At 39.3% G+C, this 24,763-nt stretch overlaps 2 protein-coding genes and 1 non-coding gene across 3 annotated transcripts; all 3 read left to right on the top strand.

Annotated features, from left to right (window-relative positions):
- Window positions 1–999: 999 nt before the first annotated feature.
- On the top strand, window positions 1,000–17,475 carry LOC141901124 (Iroquois homeobox protein 6a-like; the record flags this gene model as incomplete). The annotated part of the gene is made up of 5 exons (XM_074788212.1): window positions 1,000–1,062; window positions 8,618–8,845; window positions 13,871–13,980; window positions 15,058–15,407; window positions 17,090–17,475. Coding segments are annotated over exons 1-5 (1,137 nt in total), but the record flags the coding sequence as incomplete, so codon positions are not given.
- A 58-nt stretch (window positions 17,476–17,533) lies between these two features.
- On the top strand, window positions 17,534–18,746 carry LOC141902848 (uncharacterized). Its single transcript, XM_074790764.1, has 2 exons — window positions 17,534–17,791; window positions 18,173–18,746. The coding sequence occupies exons 1-2, from the start codon at window positions 17,542–17,544 to the stop codon at window positions 18,256–18,258; spliced, it is 336 nt and encodes a 111-aa protein (XP_074646865.1). The 5' UTR covers window positions 17,534–17,541; the 3' UTR covers window positions 18,259–18,746.
- A 5,333-nt stretch (window positions 18,747–24,079) lies between these two features.
- On the top strand, window positions 24,080–24,151 carry Trnap-ugg (transfer RNA proline (anticodon UGG)). Its single transcript has one exon. It is a non-coding gene; the product is annotated as a tRNA-Pro (tRNA).
- The last annotated feature ends 612 nt before the right edge of the window (window positions 24,152–24,763 follow it).

Consider the following 24,763-nt stretch of genomic DNA (forward strand, 5'->3'; position numbering starts at 1 on the left):
GTTCGTTCTATTCAATGCTTGACACATGACGATGACAGGCGAATGTAAGCATTATTTCAACTAATGACATTTACTTCGATGTCGTCACAATTTCGGACTTTTTACTAAAACTCAATATTTTCAATTGAAGACACATAATTTGCTGGACATCGGCGTCCTTTTGTTTCGTACGCGTTTCGACGAAACTGTATCATCGAAATCATCGCAGTTTTCGCGCGCGAATTTGGCATCGGTTTAATACAGCGAGGGACGAAAAAAGTCGACTATTTTTTCAAACATCTCGGCACGCGAGTGTCAGAGGCTTAGCTTTGACGTTAATTAATATTTCATCGCGCTTTCATAGACACCAACTGTCGTCATATCCTATCTGTCTATATCTTCGTTCAGTCTTTGTATCTCAGTAGTTTTTTTCTTGTTTAGAATATATATAGCTATATATATACTTATATATATACTGACGTATATAGCGACAGATACTGACACAATATTGTCAACCGGCTGACTACAAATTATATAATACCAAAACAGGAAAACACGGACGTGGCTTCAGTCGATTTCAGATTAGATACGATTATACGGATTTGTGTAGAATAAATAAACTGGTACACGCACGCGCGTTTATGTGCTGGATTCGGGAGGATTAATTTCAACACTGTTGTGAATCGTAACTGTGCTCCGCAAATCGCTGCAATCCGAGTGGATTTTCACTTGACCCGTCGTTATAATTCTCGGACGTTCATTCTTACGCAAGAGACACAGGTTTAAGAAAGACAACAACAACAACAACAGCAGACCCGTAGGGATCAAGTCACGATCGCGACGGATTAACGCTTTACTGGACGGGATAATCACCTGATAATCCGGCGTGATAATCCACGTGTTTGTATGCGTGTTGTGCTAACGGTCTTGTCGTTAAATCGCGAAAATAGAAGACGAACAAAAATTCGAGGCTTTTTAAAAACACAGATTCGTGAATTTTTTTAGTCTTATTTATTATCTATGTCGTTGCCGACTGTTGCGAGCGACTTCATGACGACGGCTACCACGATACCGACCACACAGGTTAGTTTTTACAGTTCTTGAAAATTTTGATAAAACGTATATAAGAAGTATAGACCTCAATTCGAAACATTCTGAACCCATGTTACGTAACGATATTTCAAAGATATACACGGAATATATATTTTTCCAAGAGCTTTTGGGTTCATGCTCATATAACTGCAGGGTATTTATATTTGTAAAAGGTAAGGTATTAAAATCACGAGACAAGGAATTAAATCTAGAAGTTATTCAAATTCTACACAGGAGAAGATTCGAAATCTGACGGAAAACCTTCATATTCTGTTTATGAATTCACTGTTAAATCAAAGATAGATTAAGAAACTGAATTTTGTTGAAGCAATAACTAGATTTTTATCTGAACAAATATCAATGAAAATATCAACACATTTTGGGGCTTTTCGAACTATCGTATATCAAATTTTCTAATGTTCATTTTCTAGTTTTTGAGTTGAAATTTGAAACATGTTGAACTTGTTTCGAGTTTATCTATTTCTTATTAGGCACAATGTAGCAGAATTTGGGCCATTTATTCGATGTTTATAAGCTTCGACAATCTTTAAGAGAAAGTTGACACAACGCCGGCAACTATTTCCCGATCAATCTGGTCGGAGTTTGTGAATTTTGGCAGCCGATCCGCTGACGCAGGCAGTAACCGGAGACAATAACCGGATATCTGAGAGATTCGCTGATAATCCCCGACCGTTTGAGCTTCTTTTCTTCCCGCGGCGGCGATGAGAGAGTTCACAATCAACGACATAATCATTATCAAATGAGACTCGATTGAATCACTATTAGTTGTTGGTAGACTCTCTTACAGCGCGACTGAGGACAGTCCGCTTATTCCGCAATCCCCTGAGCGCCGCTGAAATCAAACACTTAACTTATCAGCCATATAAACTAACAGTGGATTCAATAATAATTGTATCAATGTAATTATATCAACGATAAAGTCGTAATTGAGATTAAATGACAAGTGAGATTTTGATATATTGCCCCCAATGACAGGAGTAGATACGAGCGATGAAATGTCGGCGATTAAAACTAGTCTGGCGCCTGTTCTACTGAACAACTTAACATTTCATTAAAGTTTCATCGGTATTGTTTGATACTATGACTAATCAAACTGCGATTCGTCCGGAGTCAGAAAAACTGGCAGTAAGAAATACGGTAAATACGAGTAAATAATGTGTTTTCGCATTCGATCAATCGAAAGATTTCGCGTTCGTAAACAAAGAAAATCTGCTGAAAATATCACAAATTTTTCTGCAATTAAGGAGTTTAGGAAGCAGTAAAAGGTTTCAAACTCGGGCTATTGGTCAATTAGGGAAATAATTCAAACTTAACCGTTTTAAACTTTTTCGTCCAGTTACACGAAAAAGTTTGTGCACCCTGCACAAATAATTCTGAACCTTGAAAAATGATCGTTTGTAAATTCTATCTTCTTTAAGAAATCTGTATAAGATATCGAGTTGTTTCAAAGAGACAATATACATATTAAATTTATTCAATTAACTTGTTCTCCCAAACTCATGCATTTCTCGATTCCTGGCGATGGTCTCTCTAGTGAGAGAGAGAGAGACCAAAACGTTTTATCTGTAAATATTTGATTTTTATTCTTAATCGATATAGTTCGTTATCTATTTCCTTGACTTACAGTGAGTTTTAAACCGAACTACACAGATTATGAAGTTAAGTTTTTCTTCGTCCAAATCCACAAAAGCTTCTCGCAAAATCGTCACCGAACACATGTCCTTATTTGAATTAATTTCAAGTGTTGGCGTTCGCTAGAATTTCTCCTAAAACATGTCACCCGAAATCCGATCGTTTCGCCAGCGAAAGTATGAATTTACCGCCGCAAAAAGTAAATATTATTCCCACCACGCGAGAAGCGAACTCATAAAAATATCTAAACCGACAGGTTTTACTTTCGATTCAATCTCCGAGGACTGTCGAACATATGTGGCGTTTCGTAACAAACCATATGCGCCGGGGGATAAGAAGATGGGTTTATTATTTCCACGGAGAGCGCATTCAAAGCCAATTATTTATATGTCGAATTCGAAGCTCTCGCCGTCCCAATAATCCGCGCGGTGAATCCGACCAGAAACCGACCTCATTAAAACCGAGACGTCCAGCGAATTTCAGGTCGGACTCCCCCGGTGCAAACTGATCCATCATTTAGCGTATTTTACCAACGCGTCATTCAGACAATATTACCGATACTGAAAGAATGAACGGCAATCAAGTCGACGGCGAGTCCGAGATGACGACGGATTTTCAACCTGATTGGACTTGTTCACGGTAAAATAATAGCTACATTGACGGCAAATTGTGACTGGATAATTTGTGCCGAGTCTATCATCGAGTAATTTAGTTATCAAAGTGGCCATATTGTTTTGACAACGGGATCACATGAAATTATCGGTTGCCGAATGACGGTGCCTAGGACGACCTTCACACGAGCGCGATTCTTACGGGATTTTATAACCGTATAATCGCACGAAATCACCACCGCCGAAACCGCGTCTTAATTAGAGAAAAATAACGGCAATTATTTTGATTCGCGGTTCGTTAGTGACGAGCTTCAGGCGTCGGGAGAATTTGTGTCGGAATTGTACGCGGGGTTTTCGATGTTTTTCGAATCTGTTGGCGATTTCACGAAACTCACGACTACTCGCTTAGTTTTGAAAATGGCAAAATCTAAAATCTGACGCTTTCTCTCAATTCTATCAGCCTTTTTCACAACTAGGAGAACAGTGACGTTCCGAATCAAAGATCTGGGAACCAAAGAACTGAATCGAAACGTCACTACCCTCTTAGTTTTCAAGAGGTCTCATAGAAATGAATCGAAACATCACTACTCTCTTAGTTTTTCTTCATAATCGTGTATTTTTTCCTCAAATCTTCATGGCCTTACGAAAAGCCTCCTTAATCATAATCAATCACTACAAAAATGGTTACTTCAGCGTTGAATTTTGCCCTGTGCGCTCAGTGACCGCTGACAGATGGTATAACGGTTTACTAAGGGCGTGTGAACAGCACAGCCTCCATCAGGCCCCGGCCGTCCGTGCCATCTTATCTCTATTTTATACTATAATAGTTCGATTGATTGGCATATCATCAACTATCCCACATGCCGTTTTCGTAGACTTCATCGACATTGATAAATATACATAATATTTAATTCTGTCAACTCATCAACGTGTTCTCTATTCATTCTTGCAGTAGTTTTCGTCAAACGCTCCGTCAAACGAGAGACAAAAATACAAGTTTCATCTATACAAACAGATATATTCCGTCACTGTATACAAAAAGCATCTGTTTTTCAATTTCTCGCTGATTGACATGTCTCTGTTGAATTTGACGAATTCACAACCGCAATAAAAAATCTTAGATATAATAAAAACTTGTCAGATAAAATACGTTCACAGAATTATCTTTTTATCTCATCCACCTTTCAACTTTAAGCTACAAACACTTTGAGATATGAATTTGTTTGTTTTGATTAGAATAAAGAGAATCTATTTTACGTAATCCATAAGTCGTAAATATAATTTCAATTTTGAATACAAGGGACCCGAATACGATTCAAGCCAGCCAGATGTATTATGAAAATTAAGGCACTGTTCAATTAGTTTGTAAAATTTCTTGCTGTTGTCTGCGATTCTTGAAATGCTAATTTTCAAATATATAACATACAAAGCCTGATCACTTGATCCGATAGCATTAATTCTACCAATAGGAATAAACTGTTATATTGATGAAATATAGGATTTTGATCTGCACATAATCCTCTCTACCGACCTTGAAATATTCATTTCATCTCGAATCGAACATAAATTAAGATACGAATGAAATTAGAAAAAAAAAATCAGTGTATTTTTAATTTCGCGCGCGAATTGTCGCAGTAAATTGCGTAATAATTCTTTTTTCATTGTGAAAACGGATTAAAATTGTTCATTATACGTGACTAAGCATTTCACTATATCGAGCGCATTGCCAGATTCAGGAAGTTACGATAATCGCAGATAATCCACTGGATTATCGTTAATGCGTATTATAGAAATGTCAGAAATTATGACACCGATTACAAACAGAAGGCCCGGTTATATTTCAGTGATTTACTATATCGTCAAATTTAAGCTGAGAAACTGTGGAACTGGGCCGAAATCCCAATTGCATAGAATGGATAGAAGTCTAATAGCGTTCTCAGAAACCTTGAGACAAAAACGTTGTTAAATTGGCTATAGAGCCGAGTTGGTGCTAAATCTAATCGCCACGACTGCAACCGGGTCCTGGAGTTTTGATTAGTTAAAGTCAGCTCCCGGATGGAATTATTACTAAGCCTACGAAACCAGCCGAATATTTAGTCTATGAAATCAAGCCCCGGGGTTTGAGTAAGTACGCAATATTTAAAACGGCTCCAGGGATAAAGTATTAATACCGTATTTGGAATTCGGTAAAATTCCCACAGTTTTTCGAAACTAAAATGCAAAACGCGTGACGATAATTCGAGGACTTAATTCCTTGTTTATACGATTAACTCACGATTAAATCGAATCTCTTCAGGGCGGGGGGGTCGGTTGTTGATATTCTCAAGGTATTGATGCACTTGGAAATAAAAAAAAAACCTGCTCAAACGCGAGCTATACGCGTTCGATTTGATCACATATCAATTCACTCAAGTGCCAATTATCTATCGACGATTTTGCAAAGACTCCCGATTCTTTTGTCTATTTGTAACAATAGCATCTCACTAGCGATAAGCTGTCGGGATTGAGTTGAATCAATTGAAGCATTATGAAGTGCCTCTTTACTGACGCAAGGCCTGCAGCAGTATCATCATATCCGAGACCTAGGGCTCAATGTCTGTAAATTCTCACTGAATCGCCACAAATGAAATGTATCCCGAAGCTTCGTGAAATAAAGAGAATGTATTCAAAAAACCGATCTGCTGAAGGGATCCTGAAAACGTGTTTGTATCAATAAACTCTTTTTACTCATTAGAAAATTAGTTTCATAGATGTTCAGTTACCTGGACTCTCTACCTAACGTTCGAAATACAGATTTCTAGATATCGACACTATCAAAGTTGGGTGTAAAATTTGAGTCTAATATCAATATTTTTCATGATGAAAACCTTCTTGAATCTAGTTCAATCTTCAACTCACAACTGCTGATAATCTCGGACGAACGTTGAAAGGAAGATTTGGATTTTTGTGTGTTTGCATTTTGGATATATTCTTGAATAAAGAAAGATTTGACTAGATATAAGCACACAGCTTAGAGTCTTGAAAATATGATACTTGAATCAGCCCTCACCTGATCCTTCCTATTTTCTTCATAAAGGCATGAAAATGTCATGATTATTTTGACTGTAATATCTGAATAGATATTTTTCAATAAAGGAAGATTTGACTACATAAGCACATAGGTTAATAAAGTCTTGAAAACATCATATCAACATATTTGGTTTACGATTAAGTCTGAAGTCCTTGTCAGATTCCTCCAATTTCACCTATTTTCTATTTTTTTGATATGATGAATACCGACAAAGACATAAATGTCATCATATTTCGACTATCTGAATAATATCGAATCGTTGAGAAATGTTGAATATTTGATACGAAACTTTCTAATCTATCATAGTTCCCTGGCAAACATTTCTCCAAACCCTTCGGTGATATTTTGAAACACGAGCCAGAGTTCTCTTGTGATATCTACCGCAGATATATCGAGGGAAAATTTTGAGATTCTCAAATGACGTTTGATAACCTCACTGTCACACAATCAGGTACCCCTGGCAACTGTATATCTGATGTGTGTAGTGGAAGTGGATTCGGGTTTCGCATCTGTGTTTAGAAACAATCTCAAACTAAAGATTTCGTCCACTTTTAAACGAGTTACAATTTTATCTACAGGTAACTCTGCTCGAGTGGAGAATCTTGTAGATTCGATACTCTTTCGAGTATACAGTTTCCAATAGGCACCTGCAGCTGGTTCAATACCACAGTGTTGTGTGGGTTTAAATCTGACTCAAGAGGTGAACTATCAAATTGAAAATTTTAAGATGACCCTGACTCAGAATTGTGCCTAGAGCCGGATGTACCAGTGTCTATGAAGTCCCTTTAAATATTTTCTTTGAAATTTAAATACACATTACTACAATGAGAACTGTCAATTTTGTATATTCCGCAATTTCAAGAAATATTTGAAAAGAAATTATTATCATTTTCTTTAAAAATGGCATGCACCAATTTTTCTCAAATTTTGGATCGTTAATCTGCTCATAGCCAACAGTACCGTATTGTTGGGGTTCGTTGGATTAGCTCAGCCATTTCCTTCACCTTAATTTTTTTGCATTTTATTGAATAGCTTACACATTATTTTTCAAAACTTTCAATTTGTCAATCATGTTCTTGTTTTTTTTTTTTAAATGATTTTAGCAAACCTGCCCCGGCGCAGGTTTGAATGAAGCTTCACCTTTAACGTCTCCGCGAAATTTTTTTTCTGTAATTTTAAGCTCGCCAGATCACTTCGAGTCGGGGTCGCCGGAGCTCTGCTGCAGTCCGACTCGTATCGACACAATCCCGCAGTTCAAAAGACCAACAATCCTTACAGTTGAGTCACTAAACCAATCAATAACATTCATAATTAATCCACTTAATGTTTATCTTAGGGCAAGAAAACATGTAAATCTACTTAGACATCGTTTCCAAGTCGTAGCTCTGTCGACTATTGATCAGTTCGCTAGATACATCTACATCTCTTGACTCTCTCTCTCTCTCTCCAGCATCTCTCTCCTCTCCCCTCTCTCCCTTCCCCTCTCTCTCCGCAGTCTCTTCGCATTCAAACGATTCTCGATGATTGCTATGAAGTCTTATCTTTTTATCTTATTTTCCTGATTATCATTTGTCGTTGAGATTGAGCGTACGTACCAACAGATATAAATAAAAGGGCCTGGTTTGTTTTTGGATGAAAATAAATTCAAGCATTCCTTTGAACTACATTTCGATCGGCTGACTAGTTTTTGATCTAGTTCAGGTTGTTTAAGATTGTTTTTTTTCGCAGTGTTTGTAAACAAATGAGACTTACAACAATTTCTCTTCGATTAAACGAAACGTCGACAGATCTTCACTCAAAAACGGTTTCGATCGACGTTCTTTTAAATCGATATCGTGGGATTGTCTGGTAAAATATTTGTAAACAAACAACGGGTCGCAGGATTCGTCTGGGTAAAAAAAACTAAAAAATATTCTGCTTAATCCATTTTTGTATCTTGTAAAAAGTTTCTTTATAAACATTAGGTGCGGCGGCAGTTCGAAGGATGAATTTTTCCTTTTTTCATATGAAAGACTTTAAATTTTTTGAAACTATGTTTTAAAATTTAAACTTCTTCATTTGACTTTACCCGACAATGGAATTTTTCACAATTTTCTCATTAGTCAAATCCGTTATAACACTGGTTTTTTTTTAAATGTCAATGCTCACTAATTTTCAAAGATTTACTCGTGTGAAATCGATTAGTAAATTGTTTTCCATTTCAATTTTCTAGGCCGTCATGTCGACGCCTCGTACTACATGCTGTGAAGGGGGTCGACCTGTAATGACCGACCCGCACACCGGGCACACCGTGTGCTCGTGTCAGTATAGTTCCAGTTTACTCAGTTATCCGCGAGTTGCCGGTCTAACTCCAGAGACTATAGGCTACAGTTCGGCAGCCTACGCGACCCAGGGATACAGCGCCTTGAGCGTCGATCCATCTGCGTTCTACTCTCCACTGGTAAGTAAGATTTCATCGTTTTTTAATTGTGAATATTTGGTCTCTGAAACTACGGATTCGGTTCCACAAATAGTAAGTTAATAGATAGAAAATCCCACACCAAATAATAATGAGTAAGATTTAAAGTAGATTTATTGATTCTACGTTTCGACAATTACCTAAAGAGTCATATTCAGCTGGGATTCTCTATTCATCATCGTTAGAAAACGGATCAAGTGTTTCATCAATGGTTATCCGCAAATAGTCGCTTGAAGTCGTTTCTGGGCCCAGTTCAACAGCTGGTTTTGGGTTGATATTTGACTCAAATTGAGATATTTACAAATGAATCCAGTTTTTTCGTACAAAAGAATTCAACATTTCGATTTACGTGATACATCACTTTTCCCTAAATACCGAGTCCTGGGACTGGGCTCGACGATCCTGGTGTACGCACGCATCATTCATAAGTCCTTAATGAATCAATTTCTCCGATACCAAATTTAAGGCACGAACCAATTGTCGCCAGTTTTTATGACATCATCATCAGATAGACAATATTTTGCAGACAGATACAGAGAGCGTGAGTTGTGTTGCTATGATTTTTATATTCTGTCTCGTATCTCTCGAACAGCGCTTTCAGTCACTGATTGGTTTCCACTGCGCGAGGAATCCATCTTTTTTGTCTTCTACAAAACGGGGACGATTTCAATTAGTCGCCATGTTTTCGGTATGTTTTCTATTCACAACGAGGTGTATGGGTACTGATTAATATCGCTAGCGATATCAATTTCTGTCATAAATCTGTCATTTTTCATCGGCGCGTCGCGTATCGCGCACCGACTTACCGATAGATTATTCAAACCCTCGTAACTGCCTTGATTAAGTTAATTTGTATTCATTACCTGGGCGTAAATACGATATGAACGCAGTGATTGCCGGCCGTGTTGCGATTATGACATTTTCAACCTATGCTCTCCGCGCGCCTTGCGGGAGAGTCCTCTGCCAAAAATCCAATTTGCGAAATATCCGTCCTACCACTGACGATTCGCGACGTCGACGGTTGGAAAATGTTTTTGATTAATCGGCAAAACTGATTGCTCCGTTTTGGTGTCGCTTGGGAGAATGAATTTAAGAGGAGAAGTTCACGGAGGGGTTTGTGTTATATGATTAATTGGAAGAAGAGGCCCGCCCCGGATTGACGAAGGCTTAGCGAGGACTAAAGTTTCTCATCAAGGATTTCTGATTTATCGTCGATGCAGATTCTGAATAAAAACGGTCATTTCCATCAAACGATTTGATATATTCCATATTATTATATTCTCTATACTAAAGATATGATTTACTGAAATCATTGATCAACAAAGTGAATTCATTAATTTGATAATTCTCCCTAAAACTAGCGTTGTAGATTGTGGAATTCTGAACGGCAGGATCATAAGCACCTGGACCCCAGGGGCTGCAGTTGCTCAAAGGTTAGTTAAAGATAAATGCCGTATAGTATCAATGGACTTTTGATTGTCCGTCACTATGTCAACTTTCCGCTGGTGAACTCTAGACAACTTTTAGGTAACTGCAGTCTCTGACTTGAACTTAAAGATTGTTCAACTTTTTCTACATATCGCTATAGATAAAAGATGATCAAAAAGAGTTTAAAGTCGAGACGTTGTGCAGTATCTGACGGAGAGAGTTAATGTGCGCGCACGTATATCAAAAGAAAAAACTGATGAAAAAGTGCGGATTGGTTTACGATGCGAAAAAGACAAACCCGATAAACAGATAAATAGGGGAAGATAAACAACGAGGAAAGTTCGAATCCCGCATATTTCTAGCAGACCGTGTCTGCAGTATAGTAGTGTAGCCGCTCTACATCTGGGTTTTTACGGCCTCCGTGAACATGTGCAACCATCGCGTTCGGTTGTAACAAGATTACAATCTGTAACAGCAGGTAAATAGCTCTTGGATGGGCAGCTTTAGAAACTCACAGGTGGAATTCAAACCTCGACGCAGCAGCAAGTGCAACAATCAGTAAGCGTGAAGAGTCCCGGCGTCGCCCCGCAAGTGCAACAGTCGTGGGCGCGAGGAGTCTCGGCGTCGCTCCGCTCTACAGAGAAGTTAATTAGCCGGAATGTAATAATAAAGTTGTAAGCGACGGGACTCGAATTGCATTTAATTAGAATGTCGTCATCGTGATTTCAATTAGATGTGGCTGGTATCGATTATAAATCAGCCGTACGCTGCTTTCCCTCAGTACCAATGTTCAATCACTGTACTGATGTCTAAAGGCTGTATTTCGATTATTTTTACGCCATAACGATAATGTTTATATACACACCGATACGTACTATGCGTTCTGTCGATGTGCACTACGTCATCAATACTGGTGTTTCAAAATAACAATTACATTTCGTGAATTTTGTTTTTTATGTTGTAATTGAAATACTATATTTGATAACTCTTATTTTATTATCGATAAATTTCAGTAGTTATTGTGCACCATGTCATCAATAAACCGAGGCTGGTGTTATCTTTTAAGGCGTCAATTAACTTTTAAGTTTAGTTTTCTTGTTCTATCTGCAGTTGATCTTATATGACTGCCTTACATTTAGCGCTCACGATAAAATTATGCTAATACCAATTAAACCCGTCGTTACAAATCGTTTTATAGCGGATATTCCAAATCAACTCTATCCAAAAAGTCGAACCGATATTCAGCTATTTGAGTTCTTGTCATCAAGATTTGAATTTTTGAATATCACGCGTATTTTGCCTATAATGGAAATCAGTCGTTACAATTTGTATCTTATAACGGATAAACCTAACTTCGATAAGTGATCTAAATCAAGATTTGAATTTTTGAATTTTTTAACGGCTATGCTTAACTGTAATTTGAGACACTTCGGTTGTATCGTGGTCGCTGATGAATGGCTGTTATTAGAGACTGGTTTTTCGCCACATAAGGACCTTCGAAGTCTGTATTTACCCGATTGGTTGCTAAGGGTATCTTGTCTCTCATCAACACATTGATCACATACAAAGATAGAATCTCAAGCGTCAGACAGACAGAGAGAGAGAGAGAGAGCTTTCTATAAAAGCTTTTGAGATCTGTTTGATTTTTCTTTTCATGGTCGTGCCTAGCGATCAGAGAGCATCGTTGGGCGCGCGTATCCGTACGTGCTTCAGTCCTGACAATGATACAATTCAATTTAAAGAACAGATTCCCATTTAAGGACAGTCGGCGGCGGCAGTCCGAGGAAGGGTGAAAATTATTTCGATAGTTGACTGGGTATTTTTTGCGCGCGGGCGCGGCGATAATAGACCTGGTACTCTATCGAGTCCGTGTGGACGCGTGGCGCGGACGTGCGCCAGAGATGCTAGAGAAATTAGACACCCATTCTGATGTGGGTGGTCTATAAACCAGTCATATTGTCAGTTGATGAGGATGCTCTGTTATTGTATTTATACCTACCTGGTCGATGGGAATTAAGACAAATCAAAAATGAATTGAGACATCACGAAATAATTGTCTAATAGAATTGGACAATGAATCGTTATTACGGGAATTGGTTGTCACGTTCAACTGATGTGAAATGCTATTATGGGAAGGTTCCGGAGGGACTTGAAAATTTGTCATAAAACCAGGCTGAATTAGTTTTGGATCAAATTTCCGTGATAAGTAGCTGATTGTGATGGGATTCCCTGTCGGAGGGTTCCCTGTAACAATCCCAAATCGGAGGATTCCCTTTAACAGTCCCTGATTGCGGAGGATTCCCTGTAACAGCCTGGGAGGATTTCATTCTATTTCAATCTACCTCTTTTTACATGCCATTCCATTCGTTCAAGTGTCGTTAAAGAGACTCAATAAACCACATCAGCTCCACACACACACAGCGCGCGCATTACCGAGACCTGATCAGTTATTCAAGACAGAAGTTCACACCGTTATGAGCTTCCCTTTTAACCGCGATCAAGTCCCCTTTAATTTAGAAATCACTGCCACTTTCCACCAGCAGTAATGCAATAAAAGTTAATTAACTGTCAGCGCTTCGCACAGACCTATTATCTCCTTCATTTCAGACCATCGTCTTCCTATTGAGCGCCAAATGGAGCCCAATCTTCTGCGGCAAATATGCTCAATTCTACATTTCCTCCGCCTTGGCGACATGAGCGGAAAGTAGATATCTGTTAGTCACGCCGGAGAAATTCTTGATAACTCTGTCGTCGTCGTCTTAATATCTCCGCGTCTCTCTCGCATTCGCTCTTCCCACGCTCTCTCTCTCTCCTCTCTCTCTTTCTCCCGTCTCTGTCGCTGTCGTTTGATAGGCTTTTTTAATTAACGACCGATTAGTTTTTCCAGGTGCTGCTTACCAGGAAATTTCTCTCTCGATTTCTCTTTTTCAAGTTACACAAATTCTCCCCGACCCTTTCTCCTCTCTCCCCCTCTTTCTAGTTGGTCTTTCTCTCTATCACTCTTCATCTCTCTCTTTTCTGCCCTTCTCTCTCAAAGATTCTTGAAATAACTTGCTTGAAATATGTGAAATTGTTGTGTGACTAAATCAACGATTTCCAACGCGTCCAATTTGTGCGCCATAAAAAATAATTGCCTCTCTGTACAAGGACTAAAGCAAAATGTGAATGAAAATAAATTGCCCAAAATAAAAAAAGGCAATCTAAGGCATTTTCCTTTACTCAAAAGGGCACTATTCCAAAAGAGACTTATTGTTGCTCTATAAATCTAATCGAAAAAGGGCAAATTTCGCCAAAAATCTAAAAAAGGCACAAGCAAATTGAATGTTAAGGCAAATTAAGTGGCATGATACCAATAAATGAAACTCAAACTCGCTCGCTGGGCATCAATACTGGCCCTTTTCAAGTTGGTGCCCTTTTTTTCACTGTGCTGTAGTCACCGAATGGCCTGGATCCGCACCTGACATTGCTCCCTGTTCCTCTGCCCCCCTTAACGAAAAATTTCCAAAACTTCTTAATGCAATATCTAGTAGGCAACTCTATAATTTTGGTTCGATGATTATTGTTTTCTTGCTATTACAGAGCTCAGCGTACGGATACAAGGAAAGTTCCGATGCATGGAGAGGACTTACTCAACCGACAGCGTATTATCCGTACGATCCGACAATGTCGGCTTATCCTTACGGGAACAGGTATGTAAAACACATTCCGTTTCAAGAACAACCCGTGCGAGAAGTGGGCGGGGCTCGCGTTTCAGAAATCCCACTCTATATCAGCCCCCCCCCCCCAAAAAAAAATAAATAAATAACCTTAGAACATTTAATGGTACCTTAGATACATTTTTCACATTCTAAACGCTCTGAAAACCTTTCTCATTGTATCTATATTTCAACATTTTCCGAGGGGTGCCATCAACCTCCCAACATCCAGCATTCTACTATCGCGTTGTGTGTCGATGTAACAGGTTGTATAGTTACACTTTCTCCAAAAATAATGATATGAAAATGAACTAGTTCTAACAGTGGAGACAAACTGAACCTCGCAATCAGCGGATCCTATACGGTGTTTGTCACCACACAGCACCGGACCGCTCGAGTATTACCACTACTACTGGGATTTAATCTGATAAATTCTCCACACAGCGCGATTGGATTCAGTGAATCCAATATGGCAGATTAGATGATTATTCATTCATTCAGTTGTTCGCGTATAGTATTTTTTCGTGTGTGGTTAGTTACCGCGACGATTCGGGCGACAAGTGATCGCAGTCGCCAGATTACGAAAATCGAACCACACCGAGAATCGTTTTCTAATATAAGCGATATACACAAGCAGCATCTCGGAGTGAGTAAGGCCATATTTGAGATGAGAGCGGTGTTAATGTTGTGTTGTGTTACCCTTCGGTGAAAAACAGCAATAGCGACTTGTTTCAGACGGTATTAAACTAATACGGTCCGTGTTCGTAAACGTAGCCTCCGGCGCGAGGAAGCGGGGCGGGAGGGAACATGGTACCGAGATTTCTAATCAAAGACCGGTCGTTCTGCGCTCGCTAGGTAGGCCACGGAAAGACAGACTTAAGATCAAAATCAACGCTGTCATAATTGGCTCACAGCGTTTATTCATGTCTAGCACCGACATATGAAACATTTCACGCCGAACGCCTGTTTTTTTTTCCATACCATATCGATCAAACGAATGGAGAAATTAATTAAAATAGGCTTTCGTTAGAACCTGGTATCATGATTTCCGTCACTTTTCTATCTCGATAGTTATGGCGGTATGGACCTGAATGGAGCCCGACGAAAGAACGCAACTCGCGAAAGTACAAACACGCTGAAAGCCTGGCTCAACGAACATCGTAAAAATCCCTATCCGACGAAGGGAGAAAAAATAATGTTGGCCATCATCACAAAAATGACGCTAACTCAAGTCTCAACGTGGTTCGCGAACGCCCGGCGCCGGTTAAAAAAAGAAAATAAAATGACTTGGTCTCCGAGAAATCGTTGCGATGACGACGGTGACAATAAAGGCGATAGCGACGGCGAAGATAACAACAATGATGAAGATGATAAACCCGGAAGTCTATCACCAGGTGACGATACGACATCTAGCGACACAGGTACGTACTATAACAGCCACGGGTTGTAGGTCACACTTTCCAAAAAAAAAGATGACGCCTATGTTGCAGTTCTCCTTATGATATATCATTATGGCGCGAACTGATTCTGAAAAGAGTCTGTATAACTTAACATACATCAGGTTCACTTGAAAATATAAATCCAGTGAATTATCTTGTTCCAAATTATTGGTTTCAATTTGGCTATTTGCATAATTTGAATTGTTCGTGGGTCACATTATTTCTTTATACCTAACGCCACATTCTCATTATCAATGACAATAGGAATTAATTCATTGATGGTTTTGCTTTTTTTTACCAATTCGAAACATTTGCAAACACGATCAAACACCACTGAAAAATGCATAATACTTTCTAACGTGCTTTATTATAATCGCGGCTCATATTGGAACGCGTGCTGTCGCTGTTTATTTTCCGTTTATTACCCGCAGTTACGGGGCCTATGTTTACCTGAAATAGAAACGAATATACGGAAAAATTGACCCCTCACCGCCCATTGTATTAAACACGCATTTACCGCAACAGCGCGTAATACGACTCGGATAGGTTCGCGACGACGGTTCCATCAACGCGCGATCAGTCGACCGTGATCGAGACGGCATTCAGCCGCTGCAATCAATTCCAGCTAGTCTTAAATGAATTGATAACATAAAGGTGGTCATAAGAAAACAATGCGTAAGCGACATTGTTCTTAGGTAAATTATGGCGAACGAAAGCTCGTAGTGACGATAATGAAAACAGTGCGAGTCGACTGTTTATGACGTTTTGGCGTGCGCGCACCGCTCATGTACACCGGCACCGGAAGACAGTGCACGACGCAAGGATGGAAAACTAATGCAGTTTTATGTTTTTACAGCTTCTTAAATAATTTTACATTATTGCCTGTCATACGCTGTGAATACTTAAGAAACTGTTGTTATTAATTGAAACAAACGCGTTGGTTGTAAAAACGTGAGCGCGAAGCACGTTACAGAGTTCATAGCCGCGTGACAACCCTTCTTACTGTGTACTGCCACCCGATACCGGTTACATTGACTGGTCCCCGCTATACCTGAAACATTGACTGGTCCCCGCTATACCAGTTATATTGACTGGTCCCCGCGAAACCGGTAACATTGACTGGTTCCAGATATACCAGCTACATTGACTGGTTCTCGATATACCGGCTACATTGACTGGTTCCCGATATACCGGTTACATTGACTGGTCCCCGCTATACCGGTAACATTGACTGGTTCTCGATATACCGGCTTCATTGACTGGTCCCCGATATACCGGCTACATTGACTGGTCCCCGCTATACCAGTAACATTGACTGGTGCCCGCTATACCGGTAACATTGACTGGTCCCCGATATACCGGCTACATTGACTGGTCCCCGATATACCGGCTACATTGACTGGTTCCCGCTATACCGGTAACATGGGCTGGTTCCCGCTACTGGTTCACTCTATGTTATTGAGTTTCTTATGAAATGAATATTGAATTGAATTGAACACCTCGACTGGTGTCCGCTTCATGGCTCGGAAGAAGATTGACTCAAAATGTGGTATTTGAATTACCATTACTGACACAAGGCTAAAAATTGATCTATTTTTGCAACGGACTATCTTTCTGAAATATTCATAACCTTACACTGATGTCGTTTTTTAATCATTTTCTAGGACGATCAATGAATGATAATGATTTATCGAGCGCATTGGGGCCGAGTTGTATGGAACAAAAACCGAACCTTACCAAACTCGACGACACGATGACCACCGCACAAATCAAACAAGATAACAGTCCTATGTCGGATTTAAACGCCCGTAACGACTCTGTATTCGGTGCCGATAGCCCGCACAAGCCCAGAATTTGGTCACTGGCCCATACGGCTACCTCGACTAGCCCACCACCGCCCGGGATGATCGGGGAACCCCGATCCCCTAACGACGAATTGGATGAAAGTGGTATGGGTATGTTAGGTCAAACAATGGACTCGTACCATCGCTCAGCATCTCTCGTGGGTCTCAGACCCACCGCTCATGCCGGATATACAAACATGTCTCCTTCTCAAAATCAGCAACAGCAACAGCAGTACGCTTCAGCGGGATACCCGATGCCTCCCCACAGGACTATGTCTCAATCCGGTGGCCAGGTGGCTATTCAACCGCAGTCTCTATCTCCCACTCTGTTGAACAATGGACGTATGACGTCATCGTCGCAATACATGACGAATTTAGGCAACTCGATGAATCGCGGTTTTATGACGTCATCGCCGGGATCGTCTGCGGTTCACGCAATGAATCACGGGTATTCGTCGTACGTTCCGTCCCATCAAAATATGGCACCGGGAAGAATACAGAATGGCTTATCAGAAATCAAAGGTAATCATAGACTTCAATTATCTAATTAAAGTCTTCACATTTTGTAGCTGAAAGGACCAAGTTTCGCTGTCCTCGGTAATAAGTTTACCCTGTAACACTGAAAATGAACTAATTTCACATCTCAGAAGTCGAACGTCAGAACTGTGAAACTGAGTCCAGTTTGCGACATCTTGCCTAAAACCTCTAAGCAATGTTATATGATATTCATATGAATTGCTAAAATAACAAGATGTTCAAAACTGTGCATACAACAAATAACATATAGTTTCAAAATGTTACAAACGTTCATATTTTGAATAAATTCTCGCTAAGCAAACATCGATAACATGTTTATGCAAATTAGATCTAATTATATATTCATGTTTTCGTTGTCGATTTCAGGCGAGCCGAAGGATAATATGCTAATGAGCGAAAACAATATCTTAGCAAATGATTGTACGGCATTTAAACCAGTTATGAAACTATGATACAATTCGATCACGTGACCGATACACCGGAAGTGAAGCGTTACGCAAAATGTCAAGGTTGTCGTTTTGATAAAAATAAGGTGCTCTACGTATAGATGGCGACACAGTAGGGATTCAGGATTTCGAAATATAGAGGGCGTTGTGTGCTATTCAGACGGCCCTATAAAGAAGACATTTTGAAAGTTTCCACCCGTGGAAGTGGATTTTCATTCTGTGTGGCGTTACTACAGTATAAACATGCATTTTACATTAATTACCTATTAATGAGGACGAGTTAATTAATTAATCAACGGTCAGGATTTAACGTATGGTATTGTTGGATATTTAATTTTTGATTTTAAAAGTGTAAATAGTGATTCTACTTATACAATATAGAGAAAACGACGCATATGCTCACAACACGACTAAACAGATTCACTTAGAATTATGGATTGATTTCGATTATATTGAGTTTAGTATGATTATTACTATCGAGATTATTATTATTACTATGAAAGTGTACCGTGTATTTTGGGTTTGATAACGTGGAAGTCGATATTATTGTGTTATTTGTATAATTATTCGTTTGCGAAGTGAAATATTTTGTGTGGAAAAGAATCCGAATTAATTTAAATCGTCATTTATAATATATATACTGATATACATATATGAATACTAATTCACATATTTCGGGCTTAGTCTTTTCGTGTATATGACCTTTTGTGGGCTGCACCACGCATTTATATTCCAGGGGCCAGTTGCTCAAAGGTTGGTTAAAGATAACCGGTCGTTAAATACCATAGTAACAATGAAATTTCAATTTTCACCATATCAACTATCCACTGGTTAATTCTAACCAACCTTTGAGCAACTGGCCCCAGCAATTAGGTTCGAATCCCATAATTTGGACTGGTGGAGGATCCAGCTTCGGTGAGTTAGATTTAAGATAGTTAATCAACTTTTGGCCATCCATTATAAGGAAGATACGTACACATCGACGGACCAGGAGGTCAAGGTCTCAACGAGATAAAAACGAACGTTTTTTTATTTGTTGTCGGCTGTTTCATATCGACCTGTGTGCTGTCTCGGGAAAAATTCGTCTAATTCAAAATCAATTGTCTCTTAACCGTCGTCGCCTGTGCTACACTTTACCGCGCACCTGTCAAGCTTTCTCTGTGTAAGCTGTTTGCTTAGTAATGATCGGATTAAGATGCAGCCGGGTGCTACAGTACCCCCCCCCCCCCACCTCACCACCATCATCCAGTTGACCACATTGTATCAGATGCCGCACTTGGATTAGTAACGAAGGATAAACCAGATTCCTTGTCAGACATATGATGACATATGTCTGACAAGTATTTACTTAAAAACGATCCGTGGATTATCAGTAAACGATTATATATAGGAATATTTATCTATTGAGCAAGGCTGGTGGTTTTCACGAGCGGTTTCCAGCTAGAATTTCCTGCTACCAGGAAAAAGTTGGCATTACCAGGCAGCTTTTCCTGATACCAGGAAAAAGGCAGGAAACCACTCGTGAAAACTTAGCCTTTAAATACTCTTTCGATGATTATTACTATTGGTTCATTTGTTCAGATTTCAAAAACTAATTTTTCCGAATTCTTAAATGTTGGTTTTTTGACGTTACAGAGTCAAGTGATGCATACGTAATATAAGCTACTTAAGTCCCACCTCTGTGATTATCACTCAAAGAACTGATAGGTAAATGTGTATATTGTTTTGAAACTGACCCAGGCAAGTGGGAGTCGGGTCGTTCTGAGAAGAAAACCGTTAATTTGAATCATCAATTCAGCAGAGTCGTTTGCAATATGATTATTGTAAGCCACGGGGTTCACTTCCGGCTGTTTCGACCAGACCGGAAGTGATGTCAAATTCGTCAAGGATTTATTGTGAACAGGAAGTTGAGAAACGCTGGCATTCTTCGCACGCAAAAAGCATCGGGGAAACTCGAAGAGAATGGCGCTCACGAAAAAAAAACACAACTCAGATCGTAATTATTCCGAATTGTGCTCGCTCATAGATCGCACTATAAATATAATAAAAGATACATTAAAGCTTTTATTTCGTCCATAAATTTCTTGACAATACGCGTGCGTACTGCGCCCGCGGCTCTAGAGACCCGCAATCCAGGTGTAAATCGCAATCGATAATTGTAGCGATTTCGATCGATATCGGCCGCCAATTAATAGACATTAACCCGGAGTGTTTAACGTATAATAATGGCGTCGTTTTAGACAATCAGTGACTGAACAGCATAGGTCGCGCTGAAGGGATTAGTTATTGCCAGCGATTCTGCAGGCTCCGCGATAAATCTCATCAATTGATTAGCGACAAATGTTCGAAAACTTGATGATACGACGACGACAGAATTGAAACTATTCACGAAATAAAGGTCGTGTCAATAGCTGATATATTTTTCGACATGAAAACGTTCGCACTAAGATAAGACCACCGCCGGCTACAGCTGCCCGAGTTAAGAGGATTTTCATTGCTAATTCCTATAACAGTTTCGTTTTGTCTGCGAGAGGTTTGTTCTCAGTCGCTGTCATTATGGATTCTGAACTACAGTGCGGCTTACGATGCTCTGGTCACGCCGATAACACAAGGGTTACCGAGATACAAGCAACAGAAACTTCGTGATCGATTGAAAGCGAATTTATAAACGCAAATCGTCGCTTAAACATCGAAATGAATTCACTTGACATTTTAGACTCACGTCTCCTCATGAATATCAGAGAAGAAAAAACATTCTTTTTCTATGTTTTTTTCTATGTTGTCGAAAATTAACGAGACGATCTTTGAAATCGAATACGCAAATGGATGAAAGTTCGAAGATCAATTTTGCTTTTAAAAAAGAATGATATCATTTTCACAAAAAAACTGGTTTTATAGGCCGGCATTACCTTTAACTCGGGCCGGGTTAAAGGTAATGCCGGCCTATAAAACCAGTTTTTTTGTGAAAATGATATCATTAATTCTAAAACCTTATTTTTAAAAATGTTTCAATTGTGTTATGGAATAAATGCATAATATTGACAAGAAAATAGTTTACATGAAGACAAACAGATGCAAATCACAAGACTCAGTTCTATTAGTTAATTCTGAAATTGAGAATAAGTTAAATTCATTTTTCATTTCATTCGATCAACCCCTGATTTTTATTCTTAGTTCGTATGGATTTCATATTATTATCCAATAACATCGTAATATAAACAGCGCTGATAAAATGTATACAGTTTGACACGTTAGGTTGAGGCTTATGATACAGTCAAGAAACGCCGTGTATGACACGTAGAAGTGGATCTACCGTCTATCGTCTTACACCAGTCACACTCACTCTCTCCGTCAGAGTTTGAGAGTTGAGATACGATACGCACTAGAACGAATTTTTGCCGTAGATAAAACCGTTAGAATTTGTCAAATACGCCGCTGCAATGTAAGAGCGTATCGCGAGAAAACACTTGTGAAAATAACAAATTGTAGCTATAGTCAAGTGGCATCAGTCTAATCTCTAAAGGTACATACTTCAAAATAGTGTTTACTTCAAGAATTCTTATCCCTGTTATTCAAAACGGGGGGCTTTAGGTGCGACCGGTTGCTAAACAGCATTTTTCCTCTGACAAAGAAGAAAACAAAAATAATTTTTTGTTTTGAAAATTTGAATTATTTGGATTCGAACCCATATACCGTGCAGAAGGTAATGTACCTAAGTTACTGCTCCACCATTGGAATGTAGCAGGTCACTCTTAAATTTCATCTCTCTCCCTCTTTTCTGCTTTTTCTCACAGTCGCCTGATACTCTTGAAATTATTTACTTGAAATATGTATAAAATTGTTGTCTGACTAAATCAACGATTTATTCACTTTGCTGCCTGTTCCTCTCCCTCCCTTCACAAAATGTCCAAAATTTCAAATGTAATTTTGCAGCTTAAGAAAAAGTATTAGTTGTTTGGTTGGTTATACAGGTCTTGGACTGGTCTTAAGTGTTAGCCATGGTCCTGTGCAATTACTGTCCCCTGGCCTGGAGTGTTCAGTTTTTCAAATCGTAGAAGTTCGATAAGTTTTTTTTTCTTCACAGCAGTTTTTCCTTCACAAATGAAATCAGACGATTTGACTATTAACAGCAGGATGAAACTAACATTGTGTTGGCTGGCGGCAGTAATCAGTAATCACAGTACTGCGTGTGACAGCTCGTCCTCTCTCGGCTATCTTGTCTTATCAATACATTGACATATGTCTTTCGTGAAACGAACTAAAGAAATTTCATTCAGTACTCTGTCTTTTCTCGTGTCACATCTGTGTGATGGTGCGACGAACTTCTCCATTTTTGTTTTTTGTCTTTGTTTTGTGGGATAGCGATGCGTTATCTGTTGCGGAGTGTAAAAGGGACGGCGCTACACGTGCGCCTGGGCAGGTTTTAAAGACACACGAGTAACGCATACTTACAACTTACTGTTTCGAATCTGTCGTCGAAAGACCATTTCAATTTTCTATTTCATTTCTCAATAAATATTTAATCGTGTACATGATTACAATACATAACCTTGACAAAATATAATTTATTGAGAGGACACCCCCAAGTCTAAAGAATGTGCCAAATGATGGGGAGGAGGTGGGGGTGCCCGAAGAGATAAATAGTTAACCCTTTATCTTTATAGTACTTAAGTCATATAATCAATGATTTTTCAATGGCCAAGTTATCATTTATTCTGAATATAACGTCAAAAACGGTCAATTTTTTGAATGGTTTTAAACTCAATTAACTCAACTTATTGGTTTTAAAATCCTGCTGTTATACGTTTCGCGCTCAGGTCTACAAGTTACCTCAAAACTCAGCTGCAAACTGTGCACGTTTATTCAGTGGTAACGGGGTGTTTTCATTCACCGAGGTTCTACAGTGGTTTTGCTATGATACATCATGCAGCCAAAACTTTAACGACGATATATCTCGTGATGTATGAGGCCTAGCCTGGTGTAATGCTGTATAGCGTGTTGGACGATTTTAATTAGCTTTTGATTGAAACGAGATGGATTCATCCATTGAATGTTGGGCACTAATTTCCAATGGAACGGTTATAACGGACTCTGAAAGCGCCTATTGTCTCGTGAGTTCCGCTACGGTAGAGACAACCCGTGCCGAATGCTGACGGAAATTGCCGATATAGTTACACGACTACCCGAACATTGTCGAATAGCTAAATCAAAGACCTTCTGATAATATACATGGTAAAAGCAAATGATTTGATTCTTAGGCAACGAACCGGTTACATAAACAAAATGCCATTAGCTCAAACAGTGATTGTACAAGCACTTATTATGTATCCAATATTGTGTTGATTTTACGTCGCAGAATCGTTGCTCTAAACATTAATCTACTGTTCCTCTCAATTCACCTCGGAACAATTCACGAGAAAACATATTTTAAGAGCATCTTTACATTTTTTTGGGATTTTTCTACTAACATTTTACGAACTATAACAATACTAATTCCCTGGGCCCAGTCAGTGGTCATAAATCTTAGAGGACCGGTCTCAAGTTGTTTTCGTATTAGCTAAAGAACTAAGATGGTCTTGATCTAGGTCATTACTGTGCAATTTGTCCACTGGGTATCGCTATTACTGATGTCGGGGTCGGAAAGGAGAGGGTTAAAACTGAGGTGTTCCTATAATAACTGTAAAAGCGACCGAATCTACTAGATTTTAGTTACATTACAAACACAGCAGTTTTATCAATTCCTACTCATATATCTATCGATTATGGTAACAGATTTCTTTCGTCTAATAAACACAGTAACTCGATTATGCCAAACAGGAAGATCGTCGGCCTGTTGGTCTAGCGGTATGATTCTCGCTTTGGGTGCGAGAGGCCCCGGGTTCGAATCCCGGACAGGCCCCGTGATATTTTTTCCAGTTAAATGTTTTGCCAATTCTCTTACAATCCCATCTCCCCAGGCGCGGATCCCAGAGAGGTGGTTTCAGGGGTCGTGACCCCCCCCCCCCCCCGCTCAGCTACAAAAACAATTTTTTAATCGTTTTCTTGAAGGAATGTACTCAAGACAAAGCGGGCGAACAGTATTACATAAGCGGTAACATATCATCTTATGTTTGGCCAAACAATACGCCGTGTAGGCCCCCTATCAGAGATTTTAGTCGATGGTTTAACATCAACATTCTTTATGGACCCCCTCCTGAAAAAAATCCTGGATCCACGCCTGTTCCCTCTCCCCATCTCCCTCTCTCGCCCTTTCTCTTTCTCCCGCTCTCCGATGTTGCATTATGCTGCTTGGTTTAATGTATCGTTACGATATTTTTTCGGCAATTCAAAACTGTAAATTATATGTTAAAATACGCAAAATAAAGGGATTTAAATAAATCAGGACAATCTTTTAGTATTGGACAATTTTTCCGTTACTATTAATAATTCATCAGTTTTCTTCATGGTATTATTTGCGACTGAAAACAGAAAAGTCGAAATAAAAAAAATAGCCGATCAAGGCCGTCCCGTC

This window comes from Tubulanus polymorphus, chromosome 3 (assembly GCF_964204645.1).
Source record: "Tubulanus polymorphus chromosome 3, tnTubPoly1.2, whole genome shotgun sequence".
Lineage (NCBI taxonomy): Eukaryota > Metazoa > Nemertea > Palaeonemertea > Tubulaniformes > Tubulanidae > Tubulanus > Tubulanus polymorphus.

Coding starts and splice junctions, on each gene's coding strand:
- LOC141902848 (XM_074790764.1), top strand. CDS start 17,542: ATGTCTCAATCCGGTGGCCAGGTGGCTATTCAACCGCAGTCTCTATCT. Junction 17,792..18,172: donor TGGCTTATCAGAAATCAAAG/GTAATCATAGAC, acceptor TGTCGATTTCAG/GCGAGCCGAAGGATAATATG.